The 16,844-nt window shown below is 48.9% G+C and overlaps 1 protein-coding gene across 1 annotated transcript in view; it reads left to right on the forward strand.

Annotated features, from left to right (window-relative positions):
- LOC147456884 (CASP-like protein 4D1) overlaps window positions 1-16,568 on the forward strand; it is an 85,620-nt gene extending 69,052 nt beyond the window's left edge. The window contains exon 4 of the mRNA XM_086511987.1: window positions 16,178-16,568. Coding sequence (XP_086368113.1) covers window positions 16,178-16,354 — 177 coding nt within the window. The 3' untranslated portion in view covers window positions 16,355-16,568. The remainder of the gene's footprint in view (window positions 1-16,177) is intronic.
- The last annotated feature ends 276 nt before the right edge of the window (window positions 16,569-16,844 follow it).

The raw sequence follows: 16,844 nt of genomic DNA on the forward strand, positions 1-16,844 counted from the left end.
GGAGGAAAGAGTCTGCAGTCCCTTATGACTCATGTCCAAGACGCTTATGCCAAAGCTCCATGTGTGATTGCACTTCTGCAATTGCAACAAAACGACCAGGTAATGCCTTGCAATGCAGATAGTATAAAGTACCCTTCTTACTGCCTCTAGTCACAAGCATAGATCCCTTTTGGATCTTCCGCATGCCACCACCAAATGTAGTGAAGAAGCCTCTGCTATCCAACTGTCCAACTGAAAACAAACTCTTCTTCATACCAGGCACATATCTAACATCATGAAGAGTGAGTTCGTGGCCATTATCAAGTGCCAGGTGTATGGTGCCAACTCCCTCAATGTCACAAGCATAGTTATTGCTCAAATACACTTTTCCAAGGTTTCCTGCAGTGTATGAGGCAAAACACTCCAAAGAGGGAGTTACATGAGAAGAGGCACCACTGTCAACAATCCAAGATTGTGACAGGCCATCATGAGTAGAAAGCAAAGCATCTATCACATCATGCTTAGTGATATGCATATCCTCACCAGTCATGACATGTGGATCTAAAGATGCAACATAAAGATCACTAGTGTCTTCATTTTCATCAATCTCTTTAATGACAACACTAGAGATCACATTTGCCTTTTCAGGTTCACTTTCCTTAGGGGTAGAGCTGCCCTCTTTGTCATTTTTCTTGCCTTTTGCATTCATTTGCTTCTTGCGCTCCTGCTCTTTCTTAAAATACCTGCAATCGGGCTTTTTATGCCCCTTTCTTCCGCATTGATAGCAAGTGATGTCTTGTTGTTTTTCCTTGCTTTTGCTGCGATTTCTTTGCTTATTTGCAACATTTTGCCTTTTTTCATTGCGTGCACGCACATTATAGGCTGATCCACTGCCACTCCCACTTGACTTGCGTCTAATCTCCTCATTGAGGATAGAACCACACACACCATCATAGGTCAAGTTGGAGTTGTTACTCAAAGAAACAACCAATTCTTCCCAAGACTCTGACAGTGTCATAAGTAGAAAGATAGCCTTGAGCTCATCATCCTCAAAAGCCTGCAAACCTGAATCACTCAACTGACTCAAAATCCCACCAAAGGCATTCAAGTGATCAGAGACAGATTTGGACTCATCAAGCTCTAAGCTTACAAGCTTTCTCATGAGATGGACCTGATTTACAGGAGTCGTATTCTCATAAGTTGCTTTAAGCTTATCCCACACAGCCATAGCTGTGTCAAGTCCCTTGATGTCAACAAGGATATCACCAGTCTCACAGCCATCTTGATGTAAGTAATGGCTTTCCTGTTAAGCTTAGTCCAATCTGCATCTGACATACCCTCTGGCTTTTTTGCAGACAATGCATCATCGCACTCTTTCAAGAAAAGAATGCCCTGTTTGCAATCCTTCCACAAATCAAAACCTGTACCATCAAACCTACGGATCTCAAAGAGGCTCTTAGAGTCCGAGGATGACGAAGTGTCAGTCATAATGAGGCAAAACAAAAGCTGATAATTTTCAGCCAAGAAGTACAATCACTGTACCGCAAAAGAAAATGCAAATATACACTGTAAAAGTGTCTGCAAGAGCAAATATAATGCTGTAATTTACTTCAAAAGTAAAATTTTCAGCAAAATGACATATTGAGCATGTCAAACTCAATGCATAGAACAACCTCACATCAAGTATACATCACCAAATGCATTTGCAATGACCCCAATGTTGTACATGCCACAGTTTCACTGCATAAAGTACATTTGGCAATACACATAAGAAGTGAAAGTTGCTCAAATAATTGAATAAACACCTGTAGGCTCCACAAGCCTCAATCTCTCTGCTCAAATTGACCACAAATGTAAGTGCATAAGTGAAATTTTGCCGAAATTTTCAAAATTCAGCAAAAACCCAAAATTCTCACTGCTCAATGCTCCACTGTAGCTTTGCCACCTGCACCTGTAAGGAGTAAACTTCGTAGTTTTTGCTGAAATTAGCAAAAGCCCCAAGTTCTGTCGCGAATAATTGCTGAAATTTGACAAATTTCAGCAAAGTGGTAGAAAGCCCCAATTCCAAACGTGAAATTGGGTTCCCAAAGTGCCCTGTGACAGTCTGTAAACCTGTTTTTGTTGTTTTTACACCTGAATATGCAGAAAATGGCCTGTTTTTAGCCAAAAACAGCCCAAAAACACTTGTTTTGGACCTGTAATTCCTTGTTTCAGCGTGTAAGCAATGATAGTCGACGTACCGTACTTGGAGAAGAGAGAGAAAGCTACTGTGCTGTTGTTTCTAGAGAGAAAATTTGCGTAGGACAGAGAAACTCCTTCCTACGCGCGAGAGATTTGCCCAAGACACGTAGCCTTGCTCTGATACCAGTTTGTTGAGCGCAAGGAGTATGCGAGAGCAGGAGGAGATGGGAACACACTGCAGGAAGAAGGATGCGCAGCAGATCGAAAGAGAGAGAGAGAAGGCTCAAGCGTAAGAAACCCACGATTATTATTTTTGAGGGTTCTTTGTTTTATTAAGTACACTTATAAGTTGTCCGGCCAAAGTGGCCGGACACTTAGTAAAAATGTGTGTACTCACTTGTAAGTGAGTTTTAAGTATAAGTATGTGTACACTATACAAGAGGGGGGCCACAGGGGGCCTTTACCTCCAACACTGTGTACACACGAAAAGGTTGACAGCCGTGTTACGGTGTCCATGAAGTGCTGTACACACTAATGGATTGATATTCATGCAAACGAGGACGTTTGCGATTTCAAGAGGGGGGTATGTCACGAGTCTGTGGCAACTTTTTCTTTTTGGGGGAAATTTTATTTGACTTGTTTTAAAGCACCCCTCTGGAAATGCCAATGCCCGAGTTGCATGGTGTGAGGCGGACAGTGAGAGTCTAGGCCGGACGGCCAGTGAGCACTAAAGTTGGGCAAATGGACTAAGGTTAGCCACAATGGGGCTACGAGTGTAAATCACCTGATAGCTGGACATTGCATTTTCCGATGTGGTTCCAACGGTGATTGATGGTCAGATGACCAATGTGAGTGCCATGGAAGCATCTCCTAAAATTTAGGGAACTGCTATTTTGGACCTGAAAATGTGATCGCGTCATTACCTCCGGTATGACAAGGGGAACATTTTACAACTCTGATGCGAAGTCACCTGGGTAACCAGTTGGGAGATTTTTAGGCGGAAACCCCGAAACGGGAAATGGCTTGTAAACGCGCCAAGTAGCACATTTCTGTGCACTTTCCTCATGTAAGAAGAAGTGGCATTGAATTTATAACTGGGAGGCTCATTTGCAAGTTTTCTGTCACAAGTTAAGAGCTCTGGAGTGCTTTCTTTCCCTCTTATGTACAGTGCGGTGCCAGGTGTCACGAGGATGTGGCAACTGCTAACCTTAGTTGTTGGTTTCTTTCCAATGATTTTTGTTTAATTTTTGAGACTCTCTTTTTGAAGTTGCAAATGGTCGGACATTGTATGGCCAATGTGAACGGTAGTTTCACCCGGAGACGGAAAGTTGGTCGGCATTGGAACTCGTAAAGTAAAAGGATGCCTAGGTTTAGTTCAAGATCATGTAGGTATCCCCCGTCGCACTTAGCAAGTTGGTGGATACTAGGAAGTGAACTCAATAAAGGCATAAAGTCAAGGTGGGATCACCAACAGAAAGTATCCGACAGTTGGGCCAGATTGCACTTTTGGATGATAAGGATAGATGGTCAGATGACCAGTGGGAGCCCAACGGAATCATTTCCTAAAATTTAGGGAACTGCTATTTTGGGCCATCAAATGTGTTCGCGTCATTACCTCCGGTATGACAAGGGGAAAATTTTATTATTCTGCTGCAAAGTCAACTAATGTACCAGTTGAGAGATTTTCAAGCAGGAAGCCCAATGCGGGGAAATTGCATGCATGAGTGCCAAGTGGCACTTTTTGGTCAATTTACCAAGTTTGGAACAACTGAACTCGTAACTGACTTTTTGGAGCAGTTTTGGAGGCTGATAACACTGATTTTCAGCCATTTCTCTCCATTTTTGAGCTTCCCATGACTTTACCTTGGACCAAGGAGCTCATTTTCAGCATTGGAAGGCATCAAATGCGTGTTTACAGGGCTGTTTTGCTGCGTTTTCAGCGATATGCAGGTTTTGGCAGTCATGAAAAACTTTCCCTTTTTGCATCTATTTGTTCACAAATGCATTACAGGTCAAGGGCAGAAGAGGGGGCGCTCGATTTATGCTTGGGGGATGCTTCATTGAGAACGTGTCACAGGTTAAGAGCTATGGAGTGCTTTCTTTCCCTCTCATGTACAGTGTGGTGCTAGGAGTGATTCCCTGCACGCTACGCATTGCTCTCTCTCCCCCCTACGAGCAGTATGTTATGCCCCACTAGTGGGCTTTTCATTTGACCAATGTACAGTTAATGTGGGTTCATGCGCGATTGCTGAGGCAAGAGCCTCTTGCACAGGTACTGGATTAGCTAGCGGCTAATCCCCCGCAGGTACAGGTGAATTCGGAGAGGTTTCACGTCAAATATCTCGTCCGATTCAAAGGGCAAGTAGCCCTATAGGTGTGGGAGCTCGAGGTCTTGCTACAGATGCGACCGGCACGCGGAACGGAGCCCAAAACAGGGAATTACAGCCTGCTGTGTATTTTTGCAGGTTTAGGGTTTCGGCCCTAAACATACCCTAATACCCCAAGGAGGTTCGGGGACGCGAGGGGACCGCTGTACAGGTGATCTGGCGCGTTTTCGGGGCAGAAAACAGAGAATTCAGCGTGCTGCAGATTCTCGCCAGGTTTTGCAAAGTGTCCATAAGCGTCGGGAAAGTCACCTATTGTGTGGGGATACTGACTGTGAAGCGTCCTAGTACAATTATGCTGCCAAAATTGGGCCAGAATAGGTGTTTCTTAGCCTAGATTGTGCGGGGCAGCTTGTAGGAGATCACAGGTTTTATTCCCTCTGTTAAAGAATAAAGCAATACTGGAAGGGGCGCCAATTTTGGGGCCTACAGGTTGTCGGCGTCTACTCGGAGCATTCTAGCTTCCGAGCCGTGTGTGTACTTAGGTGTTAATCCCCGTTACAGGTTACCTTTGCAAAGTACTCTGTGTGTGTATAAAGTAAAGAATTTCGGGTGAAAGCCAACGCTTAACGTCCCACGGGCCGGTTTCACCAGGAGTGATGCCCTGCACGCTACGCACTGCTCTCTCTCCCCCCTACGAGCAGTTATGTTATGCCCCTCAAGTGGGCTTCTCGTTTAACTAATGTACAGCTGTGGGGATTTATGCTTCTGTGCCGAGGCAAGAGCCTCTTTGAATAGGAACGGGTGTGGCTAACTGCTACACCAAAGCAGGCACTGGTGAGGGTGACAACCTCACCAAACAGGTGAGATTTCAGCGCTGCGTACACGCTGAATTTCGACTATTTTGCAACCGTCATGATGCCGGGAGCATTGGGAACAGTGCCCCACTGTTAGACGATGGTTCGGGGGCTGTTTAGGGCTGAAAACAGCGAGAAAACCGGTAAATACAGCGTGCTGTAATTACTGTTTTTGTGCAGGAAATAGGGGGTCTATGCTATTGGAAACAAGTCAGAGCTTGGGAGACTGCCTATGGCAAGTTTTGGGGCTGTTGTGCTGCCAAAATTTAACCTGCACAGGTGATATCTAGTCGTAGATTGGAAGAGTGTCCAGGGCACGCTTTGGGGCCGTTATGCTGTCAAAATTCTGCTAGTACATGTGCCATCTTGCTGGATACATATAAAGGTCTCAAGGACTTTGGTTTTGGTAGTCTATTCCTCATTCTTGAAAGATAATAAAGAAATACCGAAATAGGCGCCAACCTTTGGGGCCTACAGGTGTCATTTTCTGCTTGGGAGCGTTCTAGCTTCCTGGCCGTGCTTTTGTTTTGAAGTGTAATTCCAGTCTCAGTTACAGGTTCCTTTTAAGTCTTTGCTTTGTGTCGTAAAGTCAAGTGTTAAAGAATCGGGTGAAAGCTAACGTCTACCGCCCCACAGGCCGGCTTCAACATCACCTTATTGTTTGCTAGTGGTGTCGGTTCTCAAAAAGATGGATCTTGGAAAATATGCATTGACTTTAAAGCTCTCAACAAAATCACCATCAAGAACAGATTCCTTGTTCTAAGAATCAATGACATAGAATTGATGTGGAGAGTGGTTATCATCAAATCCGAATTGCTCTTGGGGAAGTCTATAAGACAACATGCAAGACGTCTCTTGGCTTGTACGAGTATTTGGTGATGCCTTTCAATCTTACGAATACTCCAACAATGTTTAACAGGATGATGTACAGGATTTTCAGAGAGCATAGGTCATTTGTGGACACCTTTTTCGACAACATCATCGTCTTCTCCAAGAGTGAGGCAGAGCACAAACACCATCTGTTACAGGTTTTTCTAGGCACTAAGGCAACATTGGTTGCTGGTGTATGGGAAGAAGAGCGAGTTTTTCTTACTTGAGATCCGCTTTTTGGGACACTCTTCTAGCTACAGGGAATGGCTGTTTTCAAATCTTTGTTCCTTGTTTCCTTTCCAGGTTTCGTTCTGAATCCCTGTTTCGTGTTTTAGACGTGAGTATCCGTAATAAGAAATGGCATTTCTTGGGAGTTGCCGTTCTGCCTTCCTCATTCCGATTTCTTGTTTTTGGTAACTATGACAGTTCCGGATCCGGAGTGTCGCGTCATTCTTGTCATGCCAAGGCATGCCCAAGAGAGCGTCGCAATTGCGCAACTTCATGATTTGAAAATGTGCCTTTCCATGGTATCCTTGGATGGTTACTAGAAGAGCACCAATGAGAGGTACCACCTTCTGAGTTTGCTCGATGACTAGCTCCTCGGCTTCAAGTTCTCGAGGTTTTGGATCGTAGTCAAAGTCCATCTGCTTGAGAAAGTCGGGATGGATAAAATTCTTGGTAGCTCCCGGGTTAAAGAAGATAAGGGCTTTCAAGATGTTGATGGCAACACACGTGCCTCCGTCGAAGGATGTAGTCATGCTGACGGCCATAGAAGCACAAAACACAGGTAATGACCCTCTTACTGATCTCTTTGGATCTGTGGTTGATAGCCATATTTCTTTAGGTTGGATTGATGCACATGTTGTGTCATACAATCACTTGTTTCCACGAATCCCTCTTTGTCGTCTTTTAATCCGGCCATTAGAACAAACAATGATTGTGTGGCAGAACTCACGATCTCTATAGCCGAAAGAGGTCACTAGCCCACGATGGTTCGTTTCAATTCATCAGACATAAATATAAGGTACAAGTTCAATTGTAGGTCTAGCTCGCTTAGCTTGAGATTGTCCTCTGTTCTCGGAGCAAGAGGCTGCTCTGAGGGTGTATCTATTCTTTGAAGACATGAAATGTAATTATGCCCTATTTGAAAACACTCAAAGCATCGGCCTTCTTGTAGTAGGGTGTCTCATTGACGCTGTGTCAAACGAGGCCTTTGTGGTTGATTCTCATGAGATTCTGGGGGGTTTGTTTGTTGTGGCTAAGAATTCTGAGTGTTTGCCGGAGTTTCTTCTGTTATAAACTCTAGCTTTCCTTTCATAAGCTTGTATCTGACTGCAACATGGTCCATAAGTTCTTGCATCGTTGATACTTGTTTAGAGAGTCAATACTCCTGTAAAGGTGATGGCATTCCAAATGTATATCGCTCGGATTGGTCCTCGAAGGGAATCAGCTTGAAGAAAGACATCGGAAGGTAGAGATTGAGGAACGTGACAAAATTTGGACTTTGAACAGGGGGGTCATGTAACTGCTCCTGAAAATAGTCTTAAAAGCTTGCCAAGTCCTTGGAGCATGCGGTTGGGTAGCGATTGAGCTCCACTACTGCATAGCATTATCTCTAAGAAATCCCGCAGCTTGAGAAATCTTGGATTCTTATGTATAGTTTCCCAAGGCATAGATGCTGTCAAATTGTTGGAGGAACTGCTAAACATTCTTCCTATCCTTCACTCCAAAAAAAGTGAACAATTTTACTGTCATTCCATCATCCTTGAAATCTTTGGGTTGGCTTGGTGCAAACCCTGGATGTGGATAGTAGGGTTATCCATAAGGGCTCCAACCATTGTACCCAGGTGGCGGCGGGGGAAGTGGTGGCACCGGCGGTTGCACGGGATCAAGGTCAGACTGTTGTACCGTGTTCCTAAAAACACTCCCAACTGGAACAAAAGGTTGAGAGGGTTGTCGGTTAGAGGCTCTTTGTAATAGACTTTTTTTTTTGGAGAAAAAGATCCTTCTATTAGTTAATGAAAACTGCCCATAGGGCTACATCCACCTCTGCAAGAGAGGGCTTCAGCAAGCATGATGGGGAGACTCTCCCAATGAAAAAACAGCATATATACAATGAGGCTAAATCAAGAGATGGGAGGAGGGAAGAGCCACACAGGTGGACAGTAGTGCCATCTGAGCACCCCCTGGACTATGGTGTAGAAAGGCCCAGGGCGCCAGAGTTGAAGGAAAGCCTCGCGACGCTCCCGCATGCGGTCGGAGCTGCCCTGTAGTCCCTCAAGCTGTCCTCTGAGAGTATGGATCAGCTCTAGCCAAAAGTCACGAACAGTCTCTGCTGGTGGCACAGGGTGAGCCTCAAAGATGCGGAAACAGCGGGCCCGCCAGATGAACCAGAGAGCTAGGCCGCTGATGAGCTCCCAACACTCCTCTCTCTCACTACACCACTCTTGTGGAGTAAGCTTTGTAGCAAGCTGGAGTGTAGGTCGCCCCCCCTGCATCACTATCATCCTGCTGGTGGAAGATAGCTCAAACTGAAGTGCCGGGCCCGTGAGGGTGGACCAAGCTGCTGCCCCCCAAGTGTACTGTCGAGCCGTGGAGAGAGCAGGCATCAGCCGAAGAACTCGTAGCCACACCTGCTGGGCCGAGGGACATTCCCAAAGACAGTGACGCTGACTCTCCACCAACTGGTCACAGGCTGCACATGCGGTCGAGAGACCACTATGCACAAGCCAGCTCCGTACTGCTGTGGCTCTGTGTGCAACCAGCCACTGGAACAAAGTGACGCGCCTCGGCTGTCTGGAGTCCCACAGCCTCTGCCAAAAGGCTGCCAAGAACTCGACTGTGAGGTCCTCCTCCTGCCAATGACGTGCTGCAGCGGGGCGGGCCTCTCTCTGTGCTGCAAGTATATGACGTCCAAGCCGAACAGTGTACTGAAAAAAGGGGACTCCTGGGCGGTCTGCAGACGAGAAGGGGTCCCTCCATAGCCACTCACCAGGATCCCACTGTACTCGAGCTAGTGGACAACACTCCCAAGTCCATAGCCTCCAGTGTCCAGTCTCAAGAGCTGCTGGGTCAGGGTCTATGACGCAAGTCCTCCCACAGATGTCCACAACTCGGATCCTCTGGAAACAACACTCTGCTACCTGCGGGGCCTCTACTGCAACTCGCTATAATCGTCCCCCACCCTGAAGCTCGAAGAACAGGGCTGGGACAGTCTCTGAGCAGGCCCTGACTGAAATGAGAACCTCCAGTCGTGTGAAGGCTCCCATCCACCGGGGTGCTACTGGCTCGAGAGGCGTGAGCCACTCAGCTGGAACTGACTCGGAGATGTCCTGACACATGCTCTGCACCCCTCTCATGCCCTGTAGCTGGACAGCCTGTACCTCCTCTGACAAACCTGTGAACTCTAGCCAGTCACCTAGAGAGCGCGCTGGACCTGCTGCCATGGGACCCCAAGAAACATGAGGCCGACTCCCAACCAAGTGGCCTCTCTGAGTGCTAACCATGGGGTTCCAGACGAGGGGCTACCGTAGGCGCTCCTCTGTGCACGTCGGCTGTCTCTGCTCTAGGCCACGCCGCTAGAGCTCTCAAGATCGAAGCAAACTCACAGTGAATCGGTCCTCCAGTCTCTTGCTCAAACCAACTCGGCGCAACTCTGTAAAGATCCATCTGGTCGAAGGTTGCTAAGGGCCTCCTGACTGAGGCACCCTGGCTCGAAGCCTCTACAGCAGGAACTCCTTCCAGGGCTCCTCGCCTGGAAGAAGTCCTCAGACGACGAACTTCCCAAGAAGGGCTCTGCTCTGCTGTGCTGGATCAATGATCCCAAGCCCTCCCTGAGAACAAGGAAGTGTGATGACCGACCAAGCCACCTTGGCTCGGGCAATCTGAGTGTCACGATCTGACCAAAGGAAGTTCCTGATTAGCCTCTCCACCTGGCTGATACAAGAACTCGAGAAGATCCAGCAAGAAGTGATGTACCACATAGTCGCCAACAACACCTGGTTGGCAACTACTACTCTACCAGCCAGCGAAAGTCGTGCTGAGCTCCAATGTAACAGCTTTCTCCTGATGGACAGGAGAAGAGGAGCAATCTGCTGCTCGGGGGACAAGTCCAAACCAACTTGACATCCCAAGTACCGAATTGTAGTCTCTGGAGGAATCCACCTGAAACCCTCTCCTGGCATCCAATCTGGCACAGGAGCACTGCCAACCGAGAAAGCCATTGTCTTTCTCCAGTTGATCAGTGCGCCCGATGCACAGCAGAAGGTCTCCAAAGCCTGCTCACATCTGTGTAGATTGGCCTCCTGGCCCTCTAAGTACAAGGCTGAGTTGTCGGCAAACTCAGCGTCCAGAAGCTCATCTCCCCGTATAGGGAGTGCTAGGCCCCTCAGACCAACCTGCTGTGACACCAAAAATCTGCTCATCACCTTCGCATAGAACAGAAAGAGAAAGGGGGCAAGAGGACAACCCCGTCTGACCGATCGTGTGAGCATGAAGCGCTCACCTCTACCTCCTGCCAAAAGCACCTGACCGTGAGCCTGTTTGTACAAAGCTGACACCCTTCTGATCCAAGCATCTGAGAAGCCCATCCTGCGTAGAGTGCCCTCTAGAAAGTCCCAGTCAACTCTGTCGTATGCCTTCTCAAAATCGAGAAGAAGAATCACAAGGTCCTCCCCACGTAGCCGTGCCAGGGCAGAAGCCTCCCAGAAAGTGAAGATGTTGTCAAGGATACTGCGTTCCTTGACAAAACCTGTCTGAGTCCCATGTATAAGGCTCTCCAAAAGTGGCTGAACCCTCAAACTCAGAGCCTTGGCAAGAATTTTGTAGGTTGAGTTGAGGATGGTGATGGGGCGCCACTGTCGAATCTCATCCAAGGAGCCATCCTCCTTTGGAATGAGGTAAATCAGGCCCTCACTCGTGCTATTTGGCATCACTCCTGGGTGCAGAATGTACTGAAAGGCACTACAAAGATCTGGGCCAAGCAGGTCCCAGTACTCCAAGAAGAAGCTGGGAGTCAGCCCATCGTCACTTGGACAGCTACCATGAGGGAGGGCCCTAAGAGCCGTGTGTAGCTCCTCAAGCTGAAGAGGCATCTCTAGCCTCTGGCGCATCTCCTCCGTCACACAAGACAAGGCATCTGAGCCCAAACCTGCTCCCTGCATGCATCCTGTTGCTCTGACTAGGGCTCAGCCGAAAGTAACTCACGGTAAAAGTCAGTAGCAATTGCACGCATATCCTCGGGCTCACAAACAACTGACCCATCGGGACTCCTCAACTGATTGACCTTGGCATGTGAGTGCCAAGGTTCCACTGTCTCAAAAAAAGCACCTGTCACTCTGTCACCCACCTGAGTCCACTGAGATGCCTGTCGGTGAAAGGCAAACTCATGACGCCTCTCCTCTGTGCAAGCAAGCTCCTGTCGAGCATGTTGTAACTGCTCCTCCAACCATGGACTATCTGGATGCTGCTCCTGCATCCTCTGTAGTGAAGAATGCCTCGTCTGAGACGCTGCTCCTCCTCTCTCGCTGCAGACGTCGAGCCAGAGACTCCTGGAGAAAAAAGTGGCTAGGCTGAGCTAGGCCTAAGGCCACTCTGTCTGGAGGTAGAGCCTGGCTGTCCATGCCCTCTGTCCAGAGAGCCTCTACCCTCTCTCTGAGTGCTGAGTCCAACAAGACCGGCTCTGGGATGCGAAGCATCGTGCTCCCACTCCTCTGTCTGTCTGCCACTGTGAGGATCACTGGTGCATGGTCCGAGAAGGATGTCTCTGTCAGGATGCCCACTGATCCCCCCAAGTCACTGAAGTGGTCACTAGTGTAGAAGCGATCTATCCGCGATAGATTCACTCCTCCCACTCTGCAGTCCGACCTAGAGAAGGCAAGACTCTCTGGAGGCCTCACAAAGCCAGAATGCTGCCATGTATCCGAGACCCTCAAAGTCATACACAACCTCTCCCAAGCTGCTAACTCGACTCCATGCACAATAGCATGGCTGCCTCCGATCCTGTCAGAAGGGTCCTCCAACATGTTGAAGTCCCCTCCTACACACCAATGGTCAACCTGTGGTAAAGACTCAACAATCTATGACCAAAACTCTGCACAAGCACTCGCCACATTGGGCGCATAGATGTTCAGGAAGCCCACAAGGCCACCCTGAACCTGCATAGTAATCCACTGAGCCCTGCTTGGCACAATAATCCCTCTGCCCACAATGGCCTGTTGCAATGAGTCCGCAATAGTCATACATACCCCACCCTGAATGCCTCCAGGTCCAAAAGCAACTGACCAAAAGGTATCATATCGTCCACGCAAAATCTGACCACATCGCCGAATGCGGCTCTCAGACAAATGGTGCTCCTGAAGCATAAGGAGATCAATCTCTCCTCCCACAAGGCAACGTCGAAGCTCTTGACGCAATCGGCCCCGCTGTCACTGAAACTGGGGCCCACCTACTCCCTGCACGTTCCACGAGACGATCCTCATGGGGAGCGAGAGAGAACAGATGTTGCCGCAGCAGCAAGACGGGCTATCTTCGAGGCTGGCTTGGATGGGGAGTAATCCGCATTCGAGCGTCCTCTAGATAGGTGAGATTGCAGTGAGTGCCTAGCCCAAGCCCAAGCAGAGTGAGCCGTGCGTAAAGCAACCTCCTCTGTCCAGGAGTCCTCATGAATGTATACATAGCAAGGCAAACACTGCGTAGCAGCAAAAAAGTACACCACAATGTGCCTACATCCTGCTGAGTCTGGGGGTGTCACCGCAAACTTGGCCAGTGGCCACAAAGTCTGCAGCAAATCTGTAACTCCAAGTTTTCCCATGTGGTGAGAGAACTCGAGAACCTGTGTATGCAACCATCCCACCACTGAGTCGAGGGACCACTCTGTCTCGGTCCTACCACAGAGAGGGAAGGAGAAACCCACTGCCGAGTCCAAGGTCTCTGTCCCCCTAGCGGCGAGGAACAAAGCATGGACCCTGAAGCAGGCTGCCTCGTGGTCTGCTGCGGAATCGTTGAGAAAGCGAGTGAACTCGTAATCGAAGAAATCCCAACGGCGTCGGAGGTCAATGCTCGTTAGACCACGAGGGATAGCTGCAAGGGAAGATGTCTGAATCTGCAGAGGGGGCCGCAAGAAGGGCTGACCCTCTCTCGCTAGGCGACTCGTGGCAAAGGCGCTGCCAAGAGATCTCCTAGTCGCCGGCGAGGGACCAGTCTCCTGAGTCGACTGTGGTACTAAAGCAGGAGGAGGGGGAGAAGGAGCTGGGGGGGCGGAGGGGAGGAGAAGCGGGGTGGGGCGACAAAGGCAGGTGGGCGAGGTGGGGAGAATGAGGAGGAGGGGCACTCTGAAGGTGGGGCGGCTGGCGAGGGTGCAACGGAGGTGGAGGCTGGCGTAGGGGGCTCCTCCTGCTCAAGAGGACCAAAGCGGTTCCCCGTGGGAACCCAATGCTGCTGAGTAGGCACCTGAGGGCCACTCTGAGTGTCAGGCTGTCGCTGTGGCCCCTGGCGTCGTCAGCCACGGGCCTGCTGCCACCCCTCCTCCGCTGGAGCCCCAGGCTCGGAGGGTGGCTCTGAATCTGTGCGCTGTGCCGCTGGTTGTGGCTGCGGACCAGCCTTGGCAGGCTAGGGCTGAGGCTGAGGTGCAGGTCGTGGCCTCCTCCGCGGACAGGCCTTCGCTAGGTGGCCCATTTGTCTACAAATGAAGCACTGGTTTAGGAGACCCGAGTACTCCACACTCTGTCTAAACCAACCCCCACTCACCCGAGGCAAAAGGATGACCTTCGGGAGCGTGTGGGTATCTCTGACCAAGACTCGAACTGAAGGGATGCCAGCCGCCTTGGCAGCTACTAATGCTGCTGTACGGGGGTGTCTCCAGGACAGTCTCGATGGCGGAGCCAATCCTGGAGAGAAGTGGAAGGTACTCCCTTCGTACACCCGGAAAGCAGACTGAAATGGGGATGTCTGCCTCCTCTACTAGCACATCCGAAGTCGGGTCAAAGCCATGTCGCCACTGTCGAAAGTGGGCGCGTGATGCTCGGATGGCCAGTGGACTCATAGCTATGACCTTGGAAGCCATCTCGGAGGTCTTGAACTCGATCTGGTAGTACCCCCGTCCGAGAATCTGGACATCCAAGATCTTGCCCACCTCTGCGAGAAGGCGGGCCTGGAGAAGGTCTCGCAGCTCTCCTCTGCTAGGACGGGTGCCGAGAATTTTGCAGATGACCGAAGTCGCCTGCAAAACGCTCAACCTCAGCGGCTAGGCTCGCTTGCTCTGTCGGCGATAGAGCAAGTCGAATGGTGGGCTCAGCGGGGTCGGGCGAGGGGGCTTCGGATGAGTCCCTCTGTGGTGGAGCTGGAGCCTTCATCTGTGTCTACTGCTGTGGCGAAGAAGCGGACGGTGAAGAGACACTGCAATCGAGCACGCCGAGCACTGTCCGAAGAAACAGTGTTGCAAAGCCAAGTGCAGGAACCTTTGGGAATGACGAAGACAAGGGCGTTGGTGTCGAGGCGTATACCAGCAAGCTGAAAAAACAGCCTACAGTTAGGCGGAAGGCGTAAAGAGAACAGGAGCCCGGGGGGTGAGTCGGAGGGCTGAGGCCAAGAGGCGGGCAGGTGCAGCGATGGCGGAAGGAGCGCGAGGGCAGGCAAAAGAGGGGGGTGGCGGGCATGGGCAGCGAGCAGCAAGGGGAATGTGGGCGGGCTGGGGCAGCACGGGTGTGCGGGAGCAGGAAACGGGGGCAGTTGGCAGCGCGCGGGGGGTGGAGCAGGGCCTCGCGAGCTACGAGGGGGGAGAGGATGCGATGGCGGGGGGGGGGTGAGCGCTAGCAGCAGCGAGCAGCCAAGATGCTTATCTGCATACTTCGTAGTTTGGAACTTTCTTTGTAATAGACTTGGACACTTTAAGTCAGAGATCTGAAGCAAGCTGCAACACATGTGAGAGAAACTGAAACAACTGAACAGAACTGAGAAAAGAGAGAGAGACGACACGGCACGGCGATGTTTTGCGCCCATAAGCACTTGCCCCAAAGTATTTCTTTATTATTAAGCTTCAACAAGTACCTGTGTTTCTGCGGTGGAGCAAAAACCTGTAAGTGATGATTCCTACGGTCGTCTTCATTCTTGGAGAATACAATGTCGTCATTAAAAATAGTGCCCACAAACTGCCTATGCTCTTTGAAGATCCGGCCATCATTCTGTTGAACGTTACAGGAGCATTTGTGAGACCGAATGGCATCACCAAATACTTGTACAATCCGAAGATTGCCCCGAACGCGGTCTTGTACACATCTCCAGGAGTGATCTTGATTTGATGATAGCCACTTTTTTCACGATGATTCTGTTAAAACACAAAGAACTGCGTAGTGTGTCAAGTATATATCTTGATGACTATGTCATTATAAATTAATAGCAAAGATAGTGTGATGAGGTACAACAAAAAAAATGACCCTAAATGTTGTGCTGAAATAGGATTGGGTGTGCATGTGTGCATCTCCTTTGGCTATTTGTGAGGCCGTGTACTGGAGAGTCTTCACCACGACATAGTGATCCTGAATTTAATTCGCACAAGCTGACCTTGAGCAAGATATAGGTGAGTATTACTACTTGTTAATTACCCTCTGGCGCTTTAGGAACTTGAAGAAAGCTTATCGGCAGAAATAGTGTTGTTTGCAAGCCCAATGAAATTGCAACTGTGTCCTAGGAACGAGGAAAGAGAATCTACTGAAGCTCTGAGGCTTATTTAATGGAAGTTGTAATGTGTATAATTCAGTTTCTACTCCAATGTCTTGAACAGATTTCTACAGAGTTTTTGTAAATGCATAAACAGTAAGATGTGGACGGAGCAATAGGTTTTGCATTAAATTGCATATCAAGGTTTTACCAACCTTGCTTAGTTTTTTCGTTGGAGTTTCAGGCTTGATGCTCGATCACTCATTTTGGAAGTTGGCTTCTGACGCTGTCTGTCTTGTTTTCATGTAACAGGTCTGCTGCCTTCTGTTATTGTCTGGAAGCTCAGCAGCTTTTGGAGTTACTACAGGTGTCAATTCTGCTGACAATTTTATCGCTCAAGCCAACGGGTCAGCAAGCCTGGCTCTCATTGCGTTCCTCTTTTGGTGGATCTTTCTGATCAGAGATTTTACTGACCTTAGCAGGAAGTAGATAGCTTTTTTTCCCTCTAGGGACAAGCATCCATACCCCCAAATTGATTTATTTGTTTGTTTGTTCTTTTCTTGTATGTAAATGATGGGGTATGATGCCACAGGTAAATAGGAAATAATGCCTCGTGATCTTGTATTTCATCGTTTTTCTTGACATGATTATTTGGAGAAATGAAGTCTGATTAATAACACCATTTCACAGTAGCAATCTTATATGCAGCTGTCTCATGGGCAAACAATTTTCAGTTTTAAAACAATCATGTGCAAGTTTGCGCACGCGCGCATCTCTCTCTCTCTCTCTCTCTCTCTGGATTGCTCATACAAGTGGAAAATTCTCTTGTACCGTCTTTCTACATGCTAGTGTGCACGTATGCGTGTGCGTGCACACACACATGCTCACAGTTTGAGTGTGTGTTTGCACACGTGGTAAGCATGCATTCATATACCAATACAAGATGCCAAATATGACATCTATCTATCTGGAGCTAGAG

Source organism: Adiantum capillus-veneris, chromosome 5 (assembly GCF_014529385.1).
Source record: "Adiantum capillus-veneris isolate H3 chromosome 5, ASM1452938v2, whole genome shotgun sequence".
NCBI classification, from domain to species: Eukaryota; Viridiplantae; Streptophyta; class Polypodiopsida; order Polypodiales; family Pteridaceae; genus Adiantum; species Adiantum capillus-veneris.